This window comes from Gobio gobio (genome assembly GCF_949357685.1).
Source record: "Gobio gobio genome assembly, chromosome: 2".
Classification (NCBI taxonomy): Eukaryota; Metazoa; Chordata; class Actinopteri; order Cypriniformes; family Gobionidae; genus Gobio; species Gobio gobio.
Genome location: NC_137098.1, coordinates 41,303,467 through 41,323,595, shown reverse-complemented (window position 1 = coordinate 41,323,595; position 20,129 = coordinate 41,303,467). Strand labels below are relative to the sequence as shown.

General features: G+C 39.1%; 2 protein-coding genes across 2 annotated transcripts in view; one reads left to right on the top strand and one right to left on the bottom strand.

The window, feature by feature from the left end:
- Positions 1-1,842: 1,842 nt before the first annotated feature.
- The window catches only part of c6ast1 (six-cysteine containing astacin protease 1), a 22,454-nt gene continuing 4,167 nt past the window's right edge, over positions 1,843-20,129 (bottom strand). The window contains exons 2-10 of the mRNA XM_079810846.1: positions 6,454-6,537; positions 6,007-6,100; positions 5,858-5,888; positions 5,684-5,749; positions 5,312-5,464; positions 5,109-5,226; positions 2,776-2,954; positions 2,478-2,559; positions 1,843-2,346 (exon numbers count right to left, since the gene is read on the bottom strand). Of these exons, the coding sequence (XP_079666972.1) occupies positions 2,217-2,346; positions 2,478-2,559; positions 2,776-2,954; positions 5,109-5,226; positions 5,312-5,464; positions 5,684-5,749; positions 5,858-5,888; positions 6,007-6,078 (831 nt within the window). The 5' untranslated portion in view covers positions 6,079-6,100; positions 6,454-6,537 and the 3' untranslated portion in view covers positions 1,843-2,216. The remainder of the gene's footprint in view (positions 2,347-2,477; positions 2,560-2,775; positions 2,955-5,108; positions 5,227-5,311; positions 5,465-5,683; positions 5,750-5,857; positions 5,889-6,006; positions 6,101-6,453; positions 6,538-20,129) is intronic.
- Positions 7,736-20,129, top strand: part of mtch2 (mitochondrial carrier homolog 2) — a 14,727-nt gene continuing 2,333 nt past the window's right edge. Inside the window, exons 1-10 of the mRNA XM_079811009.1 lie at positions 7,736-7,903; positions 8,714-8,798; positions 8,926-9,032; positions 12,173-12,196; positions 12,379-12,435; positions 12,615-12,672; positions 12,768-12,819; positions 12,898-12,957; positions 13,262-13,355; positions 13,571-13,618. Of these exons, the coding sequence (XP_079667135.1) occupies positions 7,817-7,903; positions 8,714-8,798; positions 8,926-9,032; positions 12,173-12,196; positions 12,379-12,435; positions 12,615-12,672; positions 12,768-12,819; positions 12,898-12,957; positions 13,262-13,355; positions 13,571-13,618 (672 nt within the window). The 5' untranslated portion in view covers positions 7,736-7,816. The remainder of the gene's footprint in view (positions 7,904-8,713; positions 8,799-8,925; positions 9,033-12,172; positions 12,197-12,378; positions 12,436-12,614; positions 12,673-12,767; positions 12,820-12,897; positions 12,958-13,261; positions 13,356-13,570; positions 13,619-20,129) is intronic.

The window sequence follows — 20,129 nt, the reverse complement described above, 5'->3', positions numbered from 1 at the left end:
GAGTTTCCTTCTGGAGCATCAGTGAATGTTTGAACCTTTTTTAATAGTTGTGTTTGAGTCCCTCAATTGTCCTCAGTGTGAAAAGATGGATCTTAAAAACATACAGTCATTGCTGGAGAGGGTTCAAATATTAAAAAGAGGCTGGAAAACTGAAGAATATGCAGGACCTGGAGGATTTTTCTGAAGAACATTGGGCAGTTTAACTGCTCTGGACAAACAAGAGACTCATGAACAACCATCACAAAACAAAAAAAACAGCCGTGGATCATCCAGGGAACGACACACAGCACTGAGAATCAATGGTTCATAAACTTTTTTATCAGGGTTATTTGAATAAATTGAGCAATTTTTTTGTCTTGTGGACTATATGTAAAAAAAAATTATGTAAAATATATTATTCAGGATAGTACTAAATAAAAAATAACATGCATTTTGTGTGATCCCTCTTATTTAGTTAAAATTATTCCCATTTTCACAGATTCTGCAAGCGGTTCACATACTTTTTCATGCCACTGTACACGGATTAATTTATTTATAAACCTATTTTATTTTATTCATAAATTAATCTACAATTCTACCCTTAGAAACTAGACTTTTGTGTCTTCAGAGATGTTCTTCTGCAGACCTTGGTTGTAACGAGTGGTTATTTGAGTTGCTGTTGCCTTATTAGCTCGGACTAGTCATTCTCCTCTGACATCTGGCATCAGATGTCCCACAGAACTGCATCTCACTGGATATTTTCTCTTTTTTTGAACCATTCTCTGTAAACCCTACAGATAGTTGTATGTGAATGTCTCAGACCCAGTTGATCAGCAGTTTCTGAAATACTCAGACCAGCCCATTCAAAACCTCTTAAATCACCTTTCTTTCCCATTCTGAAGCACAGTTTGAACTTCAGCATATCATCTTGACCATGTCTACATGCCTAAATGCTGTAGTTGCGAGTTGCTGCCATGTGATTGGCTAATTAGATATTTGCGTTAATAGGCAGTTTAGCCAAGGCCAATGAGTGTATTAAAGTAAATTATTATACAATTAATATAGCCTAATTTATTATTGTTGTTAATATAATACATACACTCTAAAAAAAAAAAGGTTCTATATGGCACCAAAAATGGTCCTTCGTCGTAATCATAGAGGAACCACTTTTGGTGCCATATAGCACTATATCTTAACATGTTCTGTATATGGTAGCGGTGCTATATAGCACCTTAGTCAAAGAACCGGCGAAGATCCTCTGAAGAACCGCTGAAGAACCACTGAAGCACCAAAATTGGTGCTATATAACGCCATATGATTACGAGCCAAGAACCATTTTTGGTGCCATATAGAACCTTTTTTTTTAGAGTGTATAATTTTGCCTCCATTTACATAGCCTCCTAATTATTTCTATAGGTAAATGTCTGTAGATTTTTTAGACAAACACAATCAACCATTTTTCAACCTTTCATCTTTATGTTGTTAGCTGTTGGGAAACATTTTCAAACAAAATTAGCATTTTCAAACTGCAATAGCTCCCCACAGCAGACCACGAACCTGGTTTACAAAGAGGAAGCTTTTATTTCTATGGTCTACTGTTAACCAGATGTTGAGTAAAGTGATTAATCTTTTCTTCCTAAAGAGGATGTGGAAATATTTCAAAAGATGCCTTGCATAAACTGTATGGTTCTACAGGTTAATATGAAACATTTGCTCCATCAAATTTCAACATTTAACAGACCCTCATTTCAAAAGAAGAGGACCTTGTGAAACCTTTCAATGTAGGAGGCACTATACTGTATATGGCTGTTGAACCTTACAAGCAGAAGGCTGGTCGCTGATACACAAACCATACGATAGAGGAAGAGCAATATGTATTTCTTTTATTCAGCTGTGTGTTTTAGAACATTCCATCTCATCTACAGTTGCAACCCTCAAATGATATAAAACTGGTGAATTAAAAACAGTCCCAACTTTTAGTAAAATAATGCTAATCACAAACTCCTGAATCTGTAAAGTATTTCGTCCACCATGAATAGCGAAATGTCATGTTCCAAAAATGTTCAAGTTTGATAACAGAATTTTTTGTCCCACTCTGAAAAAAGAAACATGATACATACAAAATATAAATGCATTTCCTTATCAATGTAATTCAAAGAAGACAGCATTTTCACCCTCTGCTGACAAAGCTTTCAAAATGTTATTCTTTAAAATGAATTAATAAGAGAAGGAAGGACTTAAGACATACAGTAGAGTTTGTTAATACGCAGAATATCATTTGAACTCATTTTCTCAGAACGGCCAATAGACACGCTATTGTCAGGTATAGGGACGATGGTTGGCTCTCTGTTCTTGGAGAAGGCAAACCTGAAACCACACAAACACTCCAGTATCAAACACATTCCACGTTTGTTTAGTAGTTACAACCCTTTTCCCAGACATGTTTGGGGTATCCAGAGAAAATATATGTATATTTTTGACTAAACAGGAAAACTTGCCTTCCATAGTGCATCACAGAGCTGTAGTCATAGGCAGTCTCCAGGTTGTTAGTCTTGATTTTGTCAAAGTTGTGCTCCTGCCCTATTACAGATCAAAAAGGAACAATATTCAGTCATATTAAAAATCAATCAAAGCTCTAATCTCCTATTTCTGCTTAAAATTCAAGCACAAACTTTAAAGACTTTTAGCTGCATTTAACAGCAAAAGCTTCTCCACCATCGTTGAGAAGATTTGCAACTACAATGTAAAGGGTTTAGAACAAAACCTGCTGAAGAAATGTGTACCAATCAGATGTACCAGGAATTATGTTTTTAAAAAGGATTTGGACATGATTGTCGCGGTCACTGCGGTTGTGTTCGTGGTGAAAGCCCAGCGTGTGAAGCAGCTCATGCAGCACTATACTCAGGGAGATGCATCCATCACGGTCCAGAGACACAGTCTGACCTCCAATGCGACGGCCCACAAAAGAGTAGCACCTATAGATCACACAAAATGACAGGATTCAAACAATACATATAGAATTCAGTACTATTCACATACTAGTACAGTTCTCATGGAGGAACCTGTATTTACATTATGTTAGCCAGTATTAACCAGCAGCAAACGTTTTATTACAAGCCTAGCTTCACCCACTTCACCACGTCACCCCACGCATGCCACAACATTTACAGTACTGACATAAAATCATACTACACTGTCAGAAAAAAAGGTACATTGCTGTCACTGGGGCGGTACCCTAAGGTACAAAACAAAAAAGGTACTAATATGTACCTTTAAGGTATTAATATGTACCTTTTAAGGTACTAACACGCACACTTAAAGTACTGGGCCCGTATTCATAAAGATTCTAAGAGTCCTCTCAGAAAACTCCTAATTTAGCTTAAAAACTTTTACGTAGGAGTCTTAGCTTAAGAGCTATTCGGGACCGATCTGAGAGCAACTCTGAGCAAGGAAAATGCAAAAACTTTTATCTTAGTGAAGAGGCGGGGTTGACCCCGTTGCTACGTATGACACAGTCTTTTGAAGACTGTGATTGGTTGGTTGTCCAAAAAGGGGAAAAAAGGAGCGCTTTTAAGTATAGGGTCTATTCTAAGCCTTCACCTTGAAATTACAAGCAAATTGTCCTATATTACCGTTCTCTCTCACTCACACACACACATTATATATATGTACGCTGAAAAAAATTATTATGGCCCGATTAAATTAAGCATAATTAATTTGTGCTCGTTTAAATAATTTAAATTTAGTTTTTTTTATTTTAATTTTAAAAAATGAATTGGTTTTATGGGAATTGCATGTGTTTTTGTTTAAATTGAGATCAAATAATTTGATTGCGACCACTTACAATAAAAAAATGTAGTAAATTAAAAAAAATAGTTTTTTTCAGTGTATATAAATCCTTTTATTATTTACCATGCTGTTAATTTCCTATAAGGTATTTGATTGGCTTAGAATTATAAACATTGTTCCACTCTTTCCAATTACACTGATTGCTGGCATGTCTATTTAATTGGTGGTTTGAAAGTTGGATTTAATGCAACAAACATGATCCCTGCACGATCTAATCCATAGTGTCTTATTAAGTCACTGTCATCCATTGTCTGCAACACATTTCTTCTCCCTCTTCGTCTTTCTGCCATTTTCTCCACTGCTAAAGAAACTCTTCTTAAGCCTCTTAAAAGTCCTCGTCTGTGCTCCTAACAAATTTGATCTTAAGACCTCTTTTAAGGGTTAAGATGCTTTCTGAATTACTTTTTTCTTTACTAGGATTTTTTAGTTAATTTTAAGAGTAAACGCCCACATTTCTAAGAATTTTCTTAGAATTTTTTCACTAGGAGCTACTCTTTGCATTAAGATTCTTTATGAATACGGGCCCTGATATGTACCTTTTGAAGATGCTTTCTGAATTACTTTTTTCTTTACTAGGATTTTTTAGTTAATTTTAAGAGTAAACGCCCACATTTCTAAGAATTTTCTTAGAATTTTTTCACTAGGAGCTACTCTTTGCATTAAGATTCTTTATGAATACGGGCCCTGATATGTACCTTTTGAGGTACTAACACGCACTCTTAAAGTACTGATATGTACCTTTTGAGGTACTAACACGCACTCTTAAAGTACTGATATGTACCTTTTGAGGTACTAATATGTACCTTTTAGGGGTGTGTAAGGTTCAAAGATGTACCTTTTCACTTTTGTACCTTAGGGTACCGCCCCAATGACAGCACTGTACCTTTTTTTTTCTGAGAGTGTAAAGCCTTTATTCAACTAGTTGAATTTAACTTATTAATACTCCAAAAGCTTCATTGCAAATGTTCTGGTTTCAAACCCATGTGAACATTAACCTTTATCAGTACTCTAAACAGATTCGATCTGAAGTGTACAAAGCATGTGGCCATTGTTCCTGTGCTAGACAGTTGTAGGCTATAGCAGAATATTTTGATTTCATTGAACATTTGCATTTTACTAAACAATATTGTGTTGAGTCTGAAGTAAATCAATTTGAAAGTTTAAGTAAATCTTAATTAAAAATCACAATTAATTCAAAGCTTCAATTTCTAATACAGTACTTTTTAAGCACAAATATAGAGCAACAGCAATTGTGTTATAAATGAAAATCAGATTTTTACCCTGAATTAGACTCGATGTTGATATAGTCCCTCTGTTTTGTGCGAGGCCCGAAGCGAATGCAGGTTGATTTCTCAAAAGATCTCAAGCCTTGAAAAATGACATCCTTCTCCTGGGAGGCTGTTGGAGAGTTCAGATATTAAAAATGGCTTGAACATTTATGATGTAGTACAAGGTTTTGAGTGAGCTAAGAGCTGTCACTCACTGTATTCATCAGAGATGACATAGGGCACAAGGACTTTTCCACTTGTGCTTCTCTGCCATTTGCACCCACGAGCTGTGCATGGATCTGTCATGTCTAAGCCTGTTGCTACAGCGATGTCTCCAAACATGATCGAGGGCTCATTCAGTCCCTGTCCTGTACGATAAAGTACAGAAATTCACACAACATGCTAATTCTGGGAACATCGTAATGAGCTTGTACAGTGGAGGAACTGCTATACAAAAGTAAGATCTTACGTTCCTCATCAAGAATAGTTAATAATATTTCCTTTCCTTTCTTAATTGGTGATCAATGTCCTCTCTTTATTGAGCTGCTGACATAAAAACACATTCCAATAATAGCATGTCCACTTACCTGCATGTTTGTTGGTCCTTTCAATTATAGCTGACACTGATTTATCATCTTGTTCAGTGCCGTCATCTGAGAACCGATGTTAGTTTATTGAAGCGTTGATTAAACAGTGAAATATAAAGATTTTAATTATACTGTTCATTGCCATTAGTCATATTACTGAAAATAATTTCTTACCAATCTCCTCAGAGCTCTTTTCCGAGATATCCTGTTTACGCATAAACATTTTGAACAAATGATGGTTAGAATCCCCTAAATAAAAATTAAAAAGTTCACAGAGGCTGCTACTGATATTGTTTTCCATATTACCGACATGCTGTTCTTACCTTAATAGAACGACTCTGAGCTTGAAAAGAGCTCAGCAGAAGACAGATGACCACCATCAACAGAAACATCATGAGAGCTCCCAGAAAAACTGTTCTGGATCATATACAGATACATGTGGGGCAAATGTAATGTCTTATTTATAATGGAAAAGTATATATCAGACTGTTATTAACTTTTGTTTTCTTTCTCTGATAAATTCTTAAATAGATAAATCAAAAGTAACTCAATACATGACATTTTTAAATATTTTTTTCTGCTGAGCATCTCCTTAAGTTACATGCACTTATTATATGCGCATTATGACTGTTCAAATGATCTGTCATTTAGATTTTGATAAATCACTTTTCTGAAATGTAAACTGAAATATCATCCGATTCACCCACATTACAAACATTTCCGTATATCTCATCCCTGTTGAATAAGAGACCAAAAGAAAAGACACTCACCTCACATTGGTGTAAATGTTCAGAATGAATCCAGCTCCCTGCTTAGTCTCTTAAATGCTCTCCATTAAAATTTAATTTCACCACCTGTCAAAGTATAATTTACAGACAATCTCAGACGATTTATGAAACCACTTAATGATTCAGAGATGTACAGATAAACAGATCTGACTGTTCTGTCTGATGAAAAAGGAGCTTGAGCAGCAAGATCATAGCACATAAACATTAACCATTTCACTCCCATACCATACTGCATCGAAATGATATAGGCCCACACATTTCAACTTTATAAGGAGAAATCTTTCATCTAAGATTTCTCTAGTGTCTTTGTTTTCAGAAATTACGTAAAGGTTGTTTTAAATATAAAAGTATGAATTATAAAACAGAAACATGAAATGATGAACGGGAATGTGAAATTAAAATATTTAAAATTTAAATGTAGGCCTATAGCCTACTTTGTCATGAAAATGACTCTGGGTCATATTTTAGTACAGCATTTATAAGGCCTCTTTACGCAGCCTTTGGAGCAGACACAGAGCTACAAAAGGGCAGCCTTATCTCGACTATATAAACTAAAATAACTCTCATTTACATGATAAGCGTTGTTCTGTTCATAAAATGCTTTCATTCAGCGAGGCAGCAGGGACCCAGACTCTTGCATGCTGTGGCTGTTAATGTGATGTAAGAGTGCGCCACCTGCCGGACAATGAAGAAAAGGCTCCCAGTCAGGTGATCAATGTAGACGAGTAACCTCATCACGTGATAAGTCAGTGTTGCCATGTCCTCATTTTATAAGAGACTTGTTCTTGTTTTTATCAAGTCGCTTATAAATATAGGAAATTGGTTGCGGTTTTTAGCATTCTTTTTTATTATTATTATTTCCCGATTAAAGGCACGTATCGGGTATTACTTGGCCCAGGTACTGCACGAAAATATGACCGACCAATAAGAGAAGTCACCTGTGGTTCTAGCAGCTTTCTATAATATTATGATTAATCTCCTGAATTATTTTTTTTACTTTCTCCAGCCCCTCACTTACCGCATTAGGCCTATATATCTTTATCAATGGGTGTATTGGCGCATGCGAGAGAACCATTAACTTATTTCAGTAGATCTTAGGCTAGAACAGTAGGCTGTATTGTGATTTCTTTTAAAATAAATTATATAATAAGATCAATGAAATCTGGCAATCATCGGCTATACAAAAACTGAGATCGACTGTTTATGCCTATTGTTTGTGAGGAAAATTGCTTATTTTAGTCTTAGATTGTTTTTTTTTATAGCAAGATCTGGCAACACTGTTTTGTGCGTATTACCAACGGACCATTCTCTGTCAAGGAGGGGGACGTTCCGGATTGTCTTGGTAATGGCGGACACATGTGGCCAAGTCCTCCTTGGGTCTGGACTTACAGTCCTTTCCCACCCTCTTATGTACATCAAGGTTTTAGTTCAGGTAAGATTTACACAATACACGCAAAAATGACAGCAGCAGGAAGCTCACGACTGCACATGCGCTGCTGTCGAGCAGTTTCGATAGCATGTTGATAAATGTTAGCCAGTTGGTTTGTTAACAGTAACCTGTTTATATGGTAATATTTCCTTCTCAGACATGAGCATTTTTGTGTGCAGTAGATGTGTTTACAGGGATAAAGGGGTTGATGCTCACTATTGTGTGGTTATTAGCTGTTCTAGCAGGGCTATTGACCGCTGTCTATCTAACAATGTGTGAGTTAATGCTCTGAAAGGTCAACCTGTAAGGTTTGCCAGGAAGCATTTTTTAGCAATTTTAGCACATATACCAACAACTCGTACTATTGTAATGTATAACGTATGCCCTCTGAAAACAATGCGAGCAGCATATTCATCCCAGTGTCTGGTGTCATTCAGTGTTGTGGTAAAGCACGTCTGTCTTTCTGGCTATTGATTAAGGTTACTGCAGGTTTATTGTTTTTTTAGTATCAGTAAGGCAGTGTGCTTTACATTTACACTGTATTGCAGTCTGATAACAAATGTATCTACGTGTAGTATGCAAACACTGTCATCCCATTTGTTTTGTGTAAAAGTGAAAGAAAATCGATTCTGCAAAATGACACACCTTTTCTTATTTTTGTAATTACTCAATTTCACATTGATTACTTGAATTGAAACAATACTGTAAGAAGAGGCCTTGTATTTTCAGGGGCAATAAAATATATTGTGTATTAGTTTCACACTGTTCGTCTTTAATGGCACACTAACTTAATTTTTATTTTTGAAAATAAAGGTTGGACATGAACCTCTTCCTCCTACTCTAGGCAGGAATATGTTTGGTCGACAAGTGTACCAGCTTCCAGGGCTCTTTGCATATGGTAAGATTAAGCGAATGGTTGCTTCTACACTGGGTCTACGTTGCCATTCATTTATATGGTCTCTAATGTGATTTTAAGAATTCTGGAAAATCTATGCATTTCTTACGCTTACATTTGTGTCTTTCAGCCAAACACATCATCAAAATCGATGGGAAATCAGGCCTGTTTAAGGGTCTCACTCCGAGGCTTTGTGCTGGGACCATTGGCACTCTTGTCCACAGTAAAGTCTTGCAGGTACTATATGCACTAGGGCTGTCACTTTTGAAAAAAAATCCTGTTCGATTTTTGAGACACAAGTGTTCATTGAATCAATTCTAAAATCGATTTTAAATGACGTTTTCAATTTCAACGCTAAATATAGCCTACGCCAATCCACGGACAACTAACGGGCATTAGGCTGAAAGTAAAGAGGGCGCTTGAGACGCACAAGTCAGCAATATTTCTGATGATTTATTTTGTGCACAATGACAAACAGGAGTGCAACATTCTGGGGAAAAAAAACATTAAGCAGAGTGGACTGCCATAACGTCAAAGAAAAACATTAGCTACAGGCTTTAACATGGCTGTGTTTACGATTATAAATTCCACAAAAAAAAAAAAAAAAAAAATGTAGCCCATGAAAAGAGGTTGATAATAAAGCTTAAAAATTTACTAGCCTACACTGAATGTGAAGTTCGTGTGGATAATAACTTAACGTAATTATTCAACCGTTCAAAATGAAACTTTGAATGAACTTAGCTTGCGAACAGGCCATGTGTTTTTTTAATTGACCGTAACCGACACTTAAGCTATGCGGGCGTTACTGATGAAACGTGCAAATAAGGCTCTATTACAAATTATTGGACAGGAAAACAAGTCTATCAACATTTTCGGGGGCCAGAGCAGAGCGTTTTTTATTCACTAAATGCCCAGCTGTAGAGAAGACGCGCTCCGACCGCTCTGATGTTCCAGGGACACTCAGGTACTTCATTGCCAGCTGCGCAAGGTGGGGGTATTTCGAACTGCCAATCTTCCACCACAAAAGCGGGTCGCTGTCAGCTGGCAAAGGTGGTTCCTTTTCATAAATCAACATCTCCTGTAAGAGGTCGCTTTCGACATCATTCACTCTTTCGTAGCCCCTAAGGGCATTTCGGGTTGAGCGAGCGGCGCTGAGAGGAATGAGAAATCTGCTCTCCATTCTGGAGGAAATAGCGCTCATTCTTTTCTACGCACACAGCATTGTCACAATATGAACACATGCAAGTTTTAAAAACATATTTCAACATAAATAATACCTGTTAATAACTTTTTTATTTGTTTAATTCGGTCAAAAATAATAGTGTACATGTTTGGTTAAAATCGATTCCCTATTTTCGTTTTCGAAACTTGTGTTGGTTGGTCCGATCGATTGTGCAATCGATTTTCGAACGTAAAGTGACAGCCCTAATATGCACACCTGAACTTTTTGGATTGTTGCATGTAAAATGATGTAAATTACGACTGGAAATGCACCACCCCCATTTGCAGTCTGGAAGTGTAGCTGATGAAAGTCACATTGTTTCCATATCCTATAGCAACAAGGTGCTTGTTTGTAATGGCTTGAAAGTCTGGAAGTGTGTAATCTTGTCATTTAGTGTATGATGCCCAGTTTTCTCTAATTAACCATTAACTACGTCATCAAGTGTATGATGCTTTGTGTAAAAGTCGAGTAGCGTATTCCAGCCTTTAGTTGGGTTTCTGTAACCTTGATACAGGGAGTGCAGAATTATTAGGCACGTTGATTTTCTGATCATATTTTTTTTCCAGGCACATTTGACCAATTCCAAACCACAGTAATCCTAATAACTACTATTAATTTAGTATTTAATAATGTATAAGTGATATATAATTGTTCATGAAGGCTGGAAATGAAAATCACCTTATATTCAGGTGTGCAGAATTATTAGGCATGTTTTCTTTTACAGATAAATTGAGCCAAAAAAGAGATTTAACTCAGACTGAAAAGTCAAAAAGTATTAAATGCCCATGAGAAGGATGCAATACTAATGCAATACTAGACATTGCACTTAAGGCATGACCATTGGACAGTGAAATGCTCGTTGGGTCAGCAGGGTCAGACAAAAACATGTGGCGGAGAAAAGACACCTGTTAACTGCAAAAGAATTAAGAATTAAGGTGAAGAATTAAGGGTGAAACCATCAGGAACCCTTTAGTCTCCAGCGCCACCATTTTCCAGAGCTGCAACCTACCTGGAGTCTCCAGAAGTGCAAGGTGTCAGGATCTCAGAGACTTCAATTAGGTAAAGAATCCTAAAAAATGACCCCCACTAGATAAGAATCACAAGCTGAAGTGTTGTAAAATACATGAAGCCTGCTTTTTTATAGGCTTTATAGGTTTTATAGGTTGAGAATGACTCTTGAAGGACCAGCACCACATCCTCTAGTACCACTGTTTGAAGAATTCATCTTCCAGAATCTGGCAGTACGTTTTGGGAGTTCATTTTAGTCCATCCTGAAGTCCGTTTTGCAGAGATGGACTAAAAATGAACTCCCAAAACGTACTGCCAGATTCTGGCAGATGAATTCTTCAAACAGTGGTACTAGAGGAGGTGGTGCTGGTCCTTCAAGAGTCACTCTCAACCTATCTGTCCATAAAGCCTATAAAAAAACCTTCTTCATGTATTTTACAACACTTCAGCTTGTGATTCTTATCTAGTGGGGGTCATTTTTTAGGATTCTTTACCTAACTGAAGTCTCTGAGATCCTGACACCTTGCACTTCTGGAGACTCCAGGTAGGTTGCAGCTTTGGAAAATGGTGGCGCTGGAGACTAAAGGGTTCCTGATGGTTTCACCCTTAATTCTTCACCTTAATTCTTAATTCTTTTGCAGTTAACAGGTGTCTTTTCTTCACCACCTGTTTTTGTCAGATCCTGCTGACCCAACGAGCATTTCACTGTCCAATGGTCATGCCTTAACTGCAATGTCTAGTATTGCATTAGTATTGCATCCTTCTCATGGGCATTTAATACTTTTTGACTTTTCAGTCTGAGTTAAATCTCTTTTTTGGCTCAATTTATCTGTAAAAGAAAACATGCCTAATAATTCTGCACACCTGAATATAAGGTGATTTTCATTTCCAGCCTTCATGAACAATTATATATCACTTATACATTATTAAATACTAAATCAATAGTAGTTATTAGGATTACTGTGGTTTGGAATTGGTCAAATGTGCCTGGAAAAAAAATATGATCAGAAAATCAACGTGCCTAATAATTCTGCACTCCCTGTATGTGCAGGGTGTTGCAATGTGACTTTTGTAACTATCTGGCTGGGCACAGTTGAGCAGAGGTTATTTATACCTTATATCTCTAACCTTTTGTTTTAACCCATAGAAGTGCCAGGAAGAAAAAATTGAGGTAAGAACACATGCATGTTTGCGGAAGTATTATTTTAGTGCTTGAGTCCAACACATGCATTTCCTTTCTTTCTCTCTTTAAAAAAAAAAAAAAAAACCCTTTGGCTGTCATTGCTGCAGTCTGTTGCATATTTTTGTGTTCGGTGATATAATAGCATGGATCTCATCTTTTCGCCCTCACAGTTGGTGAGAAGTGGCCAGAAAGCAGAGGATGGTTCTCTGCAACATGTAGTAAATGAGGTGAGCACGGGCTCTTATGCCTTCTTGTATGCAAGCAAAGGACTGTTCACACAGTCAGAAGTCTGATGAGACCGAATGAGACGCATAGAAAATATTTAGAAACAGACTTTCTGAAATGTTTTGTTTATTCCTAATGTTTTTTCTTTTCTACTTGCCTCTTCTTTTATTTGTCCTCTTAGACCACTAGGGAGATGATTGCACGCTCATGTGCTACAATTGTCACGCACCCTTTTCATGGTAAATATAATTAATACAATAAATGACGTTTTGTGATTTGAATCTCACTTTTCTCTCAATCTGTGAATGTCACCTGTTGTCTTTTTACTTGCCAGTGATCACTCTCAGATGCATGGTCCAGTTTATTGGTAGAGAAGCCAAATACAGGTCAGTTATTTTCTTTTCTAGGATTTCAGGCTTTTGTTTCTGCATCACACATTTAATGTTTGTTTTTGTTTTTTTCAGTGGCGTCTTTGACTCCATAGTTACCATCTACAGGGAAGAGGGAATCCTGGGTTTTTTTGCGTAAGTGCAAAGTGACATTTTCAAATCAGGTAGTCTGAGGTTTACCTCATGATGCAGTTGTACTAAAGTTGTACTATTTCAAATGCATGGCACCATCTTAAAAAACTGCAACACTTTAGGTGGGATAAATGTATGTTGAAAAAAATCTATCAAACCTCACAAATATACTAGTCATTTTAAGTGCTAAATTAATAATAAAATATTGAATGGATTTGACATTAAACATTTTCATGAATGTTGTCAGGCAATTTTACAACTGATCCAAACTGTCTTTAACTGTATTTATGCATTTGTCAACCCACAGTGGCCTCATTCCACGTTTACTGGGTGATGCTCTTTCCCTGTGGATCTGCAACATGCTTGCTCACTTCATAAACACATACACTATAGACGACTCGGTACGTAAGCACACACAAACCCATGTGCGATCAATAAAGTATCTTGACCCTAGATTTGTACAAATATTCAGTATTATAATTGTGAGTTACTTTTCATTTTTCTGTATTAATTATTTCATCATTGCATAGTGTTTCGTTAGAACAACAATTGGGCATATGTTTTGATCATAATGCATTGTGTGTACTTATGGATTATCCTGTTGTACCTGTCTCAGACGAGTCATACAGGAGAGATCAAGAACTGCTCTCAAGCTGTGACTGGGGTAAGTCATCTGACACAAGCTATTCACATGATCAGTGGGAAGAGCAAAGTATAGTTTGATTCTGTTTTGATACCACCCTCTACAAATCATGTAAATAATTTGCATATTCTACCAAATTTTGAGCTAAGTGACTAAATAGTGATTCCCAGTAATAGCAAAGGATTTGCAGTGTGAACTCTGTGTAGGTGCCCTTACTCACCGTTGTTTGGTGAAAAAGCACTCTCTTTGCTCTGTCTTGCATGCAAAGAGAGAGTGTCAGAGTCTTACATTTATGAACTATATGTAAATGGTATTCTTATGTTTAAATTTAAAACCGTTTGGAATTATTTAGTATTCTAGCCAGTCAAATAAAACAAATAATTTAAGACCAAGCAGAAGCCATGGCCAGCTGGTATCTTCTGCAGTGGGTGGAACTAATGTGCAAACAGTATTCCAATTCGCTAGTACTCCTCTATCACCATCCGCATTGATTTCAGCAAATCAGTTCGGGTAAATGCAGACAGCATGATTAATATTCATGAGCCTAGCAAACATTAAGTGACGAATAATGTCTCCACTACAACTACCAGCCCATAATTTCGGTTTAATATTACACAATTTATACATGGTTGCCACATTTCAGCCCTAATTATTAAAGTTCTATTAAAAAAAATGCTTTTCTGATGTTTCTTTTTTAATTTATGAAGTTTAGCTCTTATGCTTTCAAATGAATACACAAATTAATGTATATTCGGTTACACCTTATTTTGTTTTAAGGTGTCTGTTACAGTGTAATTATACATTTAAGTACTGAGGTATAATAATGAACTCCATGTACTTTATGTCAGTGCTTTTCAAACCTCTCCTGGGTACCCCCACCTCTGCACATTTTGTATGTCTCACTCATTGAACACACCCAATTCAAGAGTGCGTCTCAATCAGCTCCCTAGCTTCTTAGGTCATGAATCAGTATATTGTTTATACAAATTCTACATGTAACAAGGACACTGTAAACTTGGGTTTCATGGACAGGGCTTAGTCTAAACCAGTTTTAAGGCTTAGTTCAATTAGGCCATTTAAGTAGCTTTTTTAAACATGCCTCAGAAGAAAAAAAAAAACACCACTGGTGTGCGTCTTGAAACAAAACAATGTTTCAATATATATGTCAGTGCTTTCAGTTAAAACAGCCCTAACATGCATTTTAGTCTGGAAGTAGCTTAAAGGAACACGCCACTATATTTGAAAAAAGGTTCATTTTCCAACTCCCCTAGAGTTAAACAGTTGAGTTTTAACGTTTTCGAATCCATTCAGCCGATCTCCGGGTCTGGCGGTTGCACTTTTAGCATAGCTTAGCATAGATCATTGAATCTGGTTAGACCGTTAGCATCTCGCTCAAAAAAATGGCCAAAGAATTACGATATTTTTCCTGTTTAAAACTTGACTCTTCTGTAGTTACATCGTGTACTAAGACCGACGGAAAATGAAAAGTTTCCGATATGGCTTAAAACTATACTCTCATTCCTGCCTAATTAGATTAGATTAGATTCAACTTTATTGTCATTACACAAGTACAAGTACAAGGCAACGAAATGCAGTTTAGGTCTAACCAGAAGTGCAATAGCAGCAAGTGCAGGATATACAATGGATGCGTAAGTGCAGGACATGGATATGTACTGAATATGTATAAATATGTATAAATAGAGAGACGTTATTACTATAAACAGAACTGAATTTACAGGTGAATATGTACAGTGAATAAATATACAGATGGCTATTACTATAAACAGAATTTTACAGATAGAGGTATACAATAATATGTTAGGCTAATATGAGGAATAGCAGTGGATTTAGGGTAGTGCAATAAATTATGGACAGAGCTATCCGGAAAAAAAAGTGTAAAGTGCAGTGGAAAGTGGTTGCATATTACATTTAGAAGTACAGTGCAAAAATGCAAATGTAAACATTGGTACTATAAATACAGTCGGCAGTGCAAATGAGCATAATCCAGTTAAGATATGGCAGTGCAAGATGCATATGTAAACAGTTGTTACTGTGATAAACAGTCGGTAGTGCAAATAAAGTGAAGGAAGATGTGAGGTAGGAGAGTTATCAGTTTATGAGGGAAGTGGATCAACGGGGGTTTGAGTTCAGTAAAGAGACAGCTCTGGGGAAAAAACTGTTCTTTAGTCTGCTGGTCCTGGTCCGGTGGATCCTGAAACGCCTGCCGGAGGGCAGGAGAGAAAACAGTCTGTGGGCTGGGTGAGTCCTTGAGGATGCTGCGAGCTCGATGCAGACAGCGTTTCCTCTGGATGTGCTCGATGGCAGGCAGTGGAGTTCCTGTGATGCGCTGGGCAGTTTTCACCACCCGCTGCAGTGCCTTGCGCTCCGCAACAGAGCAGCTCCCATACCACACTGCCACACAGTTGGTCAGGATGCTTTCTATTGCGCAGCGATAGAAGTTCACCAGGATAGCCGAGGAGAGCTGATTCTTCCTCAGTGTCCTCAGGAAGAAGAGGCGCTGGTGAGCCTTCTTGACCAGGCTGGAGGTGTTGGTCGTCCATGACATGTCCGCCGAGATGTGGATCCCCAGGAACTTGAAACTGGAGACACGCTCAACAGCCATTCCATTGATGTGGATGGTGTCGTGTGTGCCTCTTGACTCTTTCCTGAAGTCCACGATGAGCTCCTTCGTTTTGGTGGTGTTGAGGAGCAGGTTATTATCAGCGCACCATGTGGCCAGGTGCTGGATCTCCTCCCTGTAGGCAGTCTCATCGTTGTTGCTGATGAGCCCGATCACCGTAGTGTCGTCCGCAAACTTGACGATAGAATTAGATCCATACACAGGCTTGCAGTCGGCGGTGAAGAGGGAGTAGAGAAACGGGCTTAGCACACAGCCCTGTGGTACACCAGTGTTGAGTGTGATGGATGTGGAGCAGGTGAATCCTGAACGAACATTCTGGGGTCTGTCAGTTAGGAAGTCCAAAATCCAGTTACACATTGAAGTGTTGATGCCCAGGTCTCCAAGTTTGGCTATTAACTTGGATGGGATGACAGTGTTGAATGCGGAGCTGAAGTCAACAAACAGCATGCGTGCATACGTGTTCTTATGGTCCAGATGGGTGAGCACAGAGTGCAGTGCCATGGAAACGGCATCCTCTGTGCTCCTATTGCTGCGGTAGGCAAACTGGTGTGAGTCCAATGTGGATGGTAGAGAGTCTTTTAGGTGTTCCAGGACCAGCCGCTCAAAGCACTTCATGACGATGGGTGTGAGTGCTACAGGGCGGTAGTCATTAGGGCACCTCGGGCTAGAGTGTTTTGGCACTGGCACAATGGAAGTGCGTTTAAAGCATGAAGGTACAGCTGCTTGGGCAAGAGACAGGTTGAAAATGTCTGTAAAAACCCCAGCGAGCTGCTCCGCACATGCCCTGAGCACACGTCCAGGGATGTTGTCTGGTCCAGCAGCCTTGTGTGCGCTGATCCGGCTCAGTGCCTTGCAGACATCTGTGGAGGAGAGTGTGATTGGTGGGTGGTCAGCTGAGGGTTTGAGCTTGGTGGCAGTTTCTCTGTTGTCTCTTTCAAAACGAGCATAAAAGTAATTTAGCTCGTTCAGGAAGTTGACATCAGTGGCTGCGGGGGTTTGTAGTCACTGATAGCCTGAATGCCCTGCCACATGCGTCGAGGGTCAGAGTTGGAAAAGTGACCCTCTATCTTTAGCTTGTAGCAGTGCTTGGCCTTTTTGATGCCCCTCTTCAGGTTTGCCCTGGACGTACTGTAGGCTTGTGCATCACCTGATCTGAAGGCAGTATTGCGTGACTTCAGCAGGAGTCGAACTTCCCTTTTCATCCAAGGCTTCTGATTAGGGTATGTGGTGATCTGTTTCTGGGTTGTAACACTGTCGATGGTGGTATTGATATGATCCAATACAGAGGAAGTGAATGAGTCAATGTCCGTGTGAGCGCCACTGGTGGCTTGAGAAGCAAACATACTCCAGTCTGTGTTTAGAAACCTTTCCTGGAGTGTGGAATCAACCCCCGAAGGCCACACCTTGATGGTCTTTACTGATGGCTTCACACGGTTGATGAGGGGTGAATATTTGGGTGATAGAAACAAAGAGAGGTGGTCTGACTGTCCCAGGTGGGGGAGGGGTGTCGCAACGTAAGCGCCAGCCATGTTTGTGTAAACATGGTCTAAGGTTTTGTTTCCTCTGGTGTGGCAGGAAACATGCTGGTGAAACTTGGGTAGCACTGACTTTAGGTTTGAATGATTAAAGTCACCTGCAACAATAAACGCAGCTTCCGGGTGATCAGTCTGTTGTTTACTGATGGCTGCGTGAAGTTCTTTCATAGCAAGCTTGGCATCAGCATCCGGGGGAATATAGGCTGCAGTGATAATAGTGGAGGTGAACTCCCGCGGTAGATAAAACGGTCTACATTTAACCATGAGAAACTCCAGGTTAGCTGAACAATGACTCCCAACAATAGCAGAGTTTGTGCACCAAGCTTTGTTAATATAAATGCACAATCCACCCCCTCTGCTCTTCCCGGAGCCATCTAGTGTTCTATCCGCCCGGAGTGTGTGGGCGGATAATCAATAATCAACTAATAATCAAGGAACTTTGCTGCCGTACCATGGGTGCAGCTGGCGCAATGAAACTACGCAGCGCCTGAAAATAGTCCTCAGCTAGGTAACTTCCAACGTGACCAGCACTAAGTTTGTGGAGTTGCAGCCAGCAAATTAGGTAGTGGACAGATTTACCTGTGCGATTAGCCATAGTTCTGTGCGTTGTAAAGGTTTGAATCTGCTCTCCTCCTGCCTTCTGCCCCAGTCTGTTCAGCCACACTTTCTTGCCGTTCACGTTCCAAAAGCTGTTTTCCAGTTCAAATAGATACGGTTCAGGATCTGCACCAAAGTAAATATCTTCTGAATCGTGTCTCTCAAATGTCTCCATGGTTATAAGGCACGCTTGTCACGTTGGTTATGTTGACGGAAGTTAGCCTATTTCCAGGAGCGGCGTAATATCATTGCGTGAGTGATTATTACGAGAGCGAGTATAGTTCCTAGCCATATCGGCCTAGAAAATCACAACTTTTCATTTTCCGTCAGTCTTAGTACATGATGTAACTACAGAAGAGTCAAATTTTAAATAGGAAAAATATTGCAACTCTTTGGTCATTTTTTTTTGAGAGAGAGATGCTAACTAGGGATCGACCGATACAGATTTTTTTTTTCATCAGCCTTAGCCGATGACTGATACTGGCTGCCGATTTTCTTGAGCCGATATTTGGAGCCGATACTGCTTTTGCTCCCTCAATTTATATCATAAAAATGACACAATGATCATGATGATAACAATGTTACAAGTCTCAATTTAAAAAAGGAACATTTATTGTACAAAAAAACAATATTCAACAAATAGTAAAAACAGGTCAGGTAGAACAAGTAAAAAAAGAGTTCAGTGCTGAAAAAAAAAAATCTGAAAATAAATATTTAAGCATAAAATAATTACACTATTGCACACAGTAGCAACAAGCAAGCAGCATAATAAAGTGCACACTGACTGTACTAAACTTAATTTGAAAAGTAACCAACTATTTACAACCTAGTCATTTAATGCTTAGGTGCACTTAACTTAATCTCTTGTAGAGCAACACCTTCCGCTCTTCCGACCTTTTACCATCGTTTCAATTCTCAGTTGATTTTGATTAATATGCGCGAGGGAGGCAGGGTTGCCAGGTTTTCACAACAAAATCCGCCCAATTGCTACTCAAAACTAGCCCAAAACAAGCCCAATTCGTTTTTCGCATTTGGGGGGTAAAATGTGTCTTTTTGGCAGGGCTGCCTGCTAAAATTCGCATTCCCGGGGCAAAATATTACATAGTTGGGGTCGCTTCAACCCGCGGACATGAAAAACAGCCCGCGGCAACAGTGTTGAAGGAGCCCAATTCCGCGGACTTGGCAACACTGGAGGGAGGGGGAGCAAGACCGTTTGAAGACGGTGAGTGCACGCGCGGCCGGAGGAGGGGCAGCGTGCACTCTCTGCGCGTTCTCTCAGCAAGCCTGGCACAAGCGCAGCACAGTCAGTTTCTACGGTAAAAATTCGCTTTGGCAGGCGCCAAAAAAACGCAATCTGTCGCGGCCGGTGTTGATTCTGTGGCGCATCGCCGCAAATTAGTCTGTGTGGTGTGGGAAACACTGGAGAGACGCACACACGTCCAAACCGCAGCAGCCAGGTGGTCACTGAATAAAACTCCCACAAATACCATGGAACAACGTCGGCATTACTTAATCCTATGACCAGTGTTCGTAACAGCTACCGTATGCATACGAATAGCCTACAATTTAGCGGCTTTGCAACTCCCTAAATACAATGGCAAGCAGTTTTATAGACGAGGCATTCAGCATTTGTCTCCAGCAACACAGAGCTGCCTGTGGACGCCTGTCTGTAAATAATGCCGGGAAAAAATATCGGCGAACGCAGCAGCCTTGTATCAGCCAATGCCGATACACTTAAAAACCGCAAATATCGGCCCGA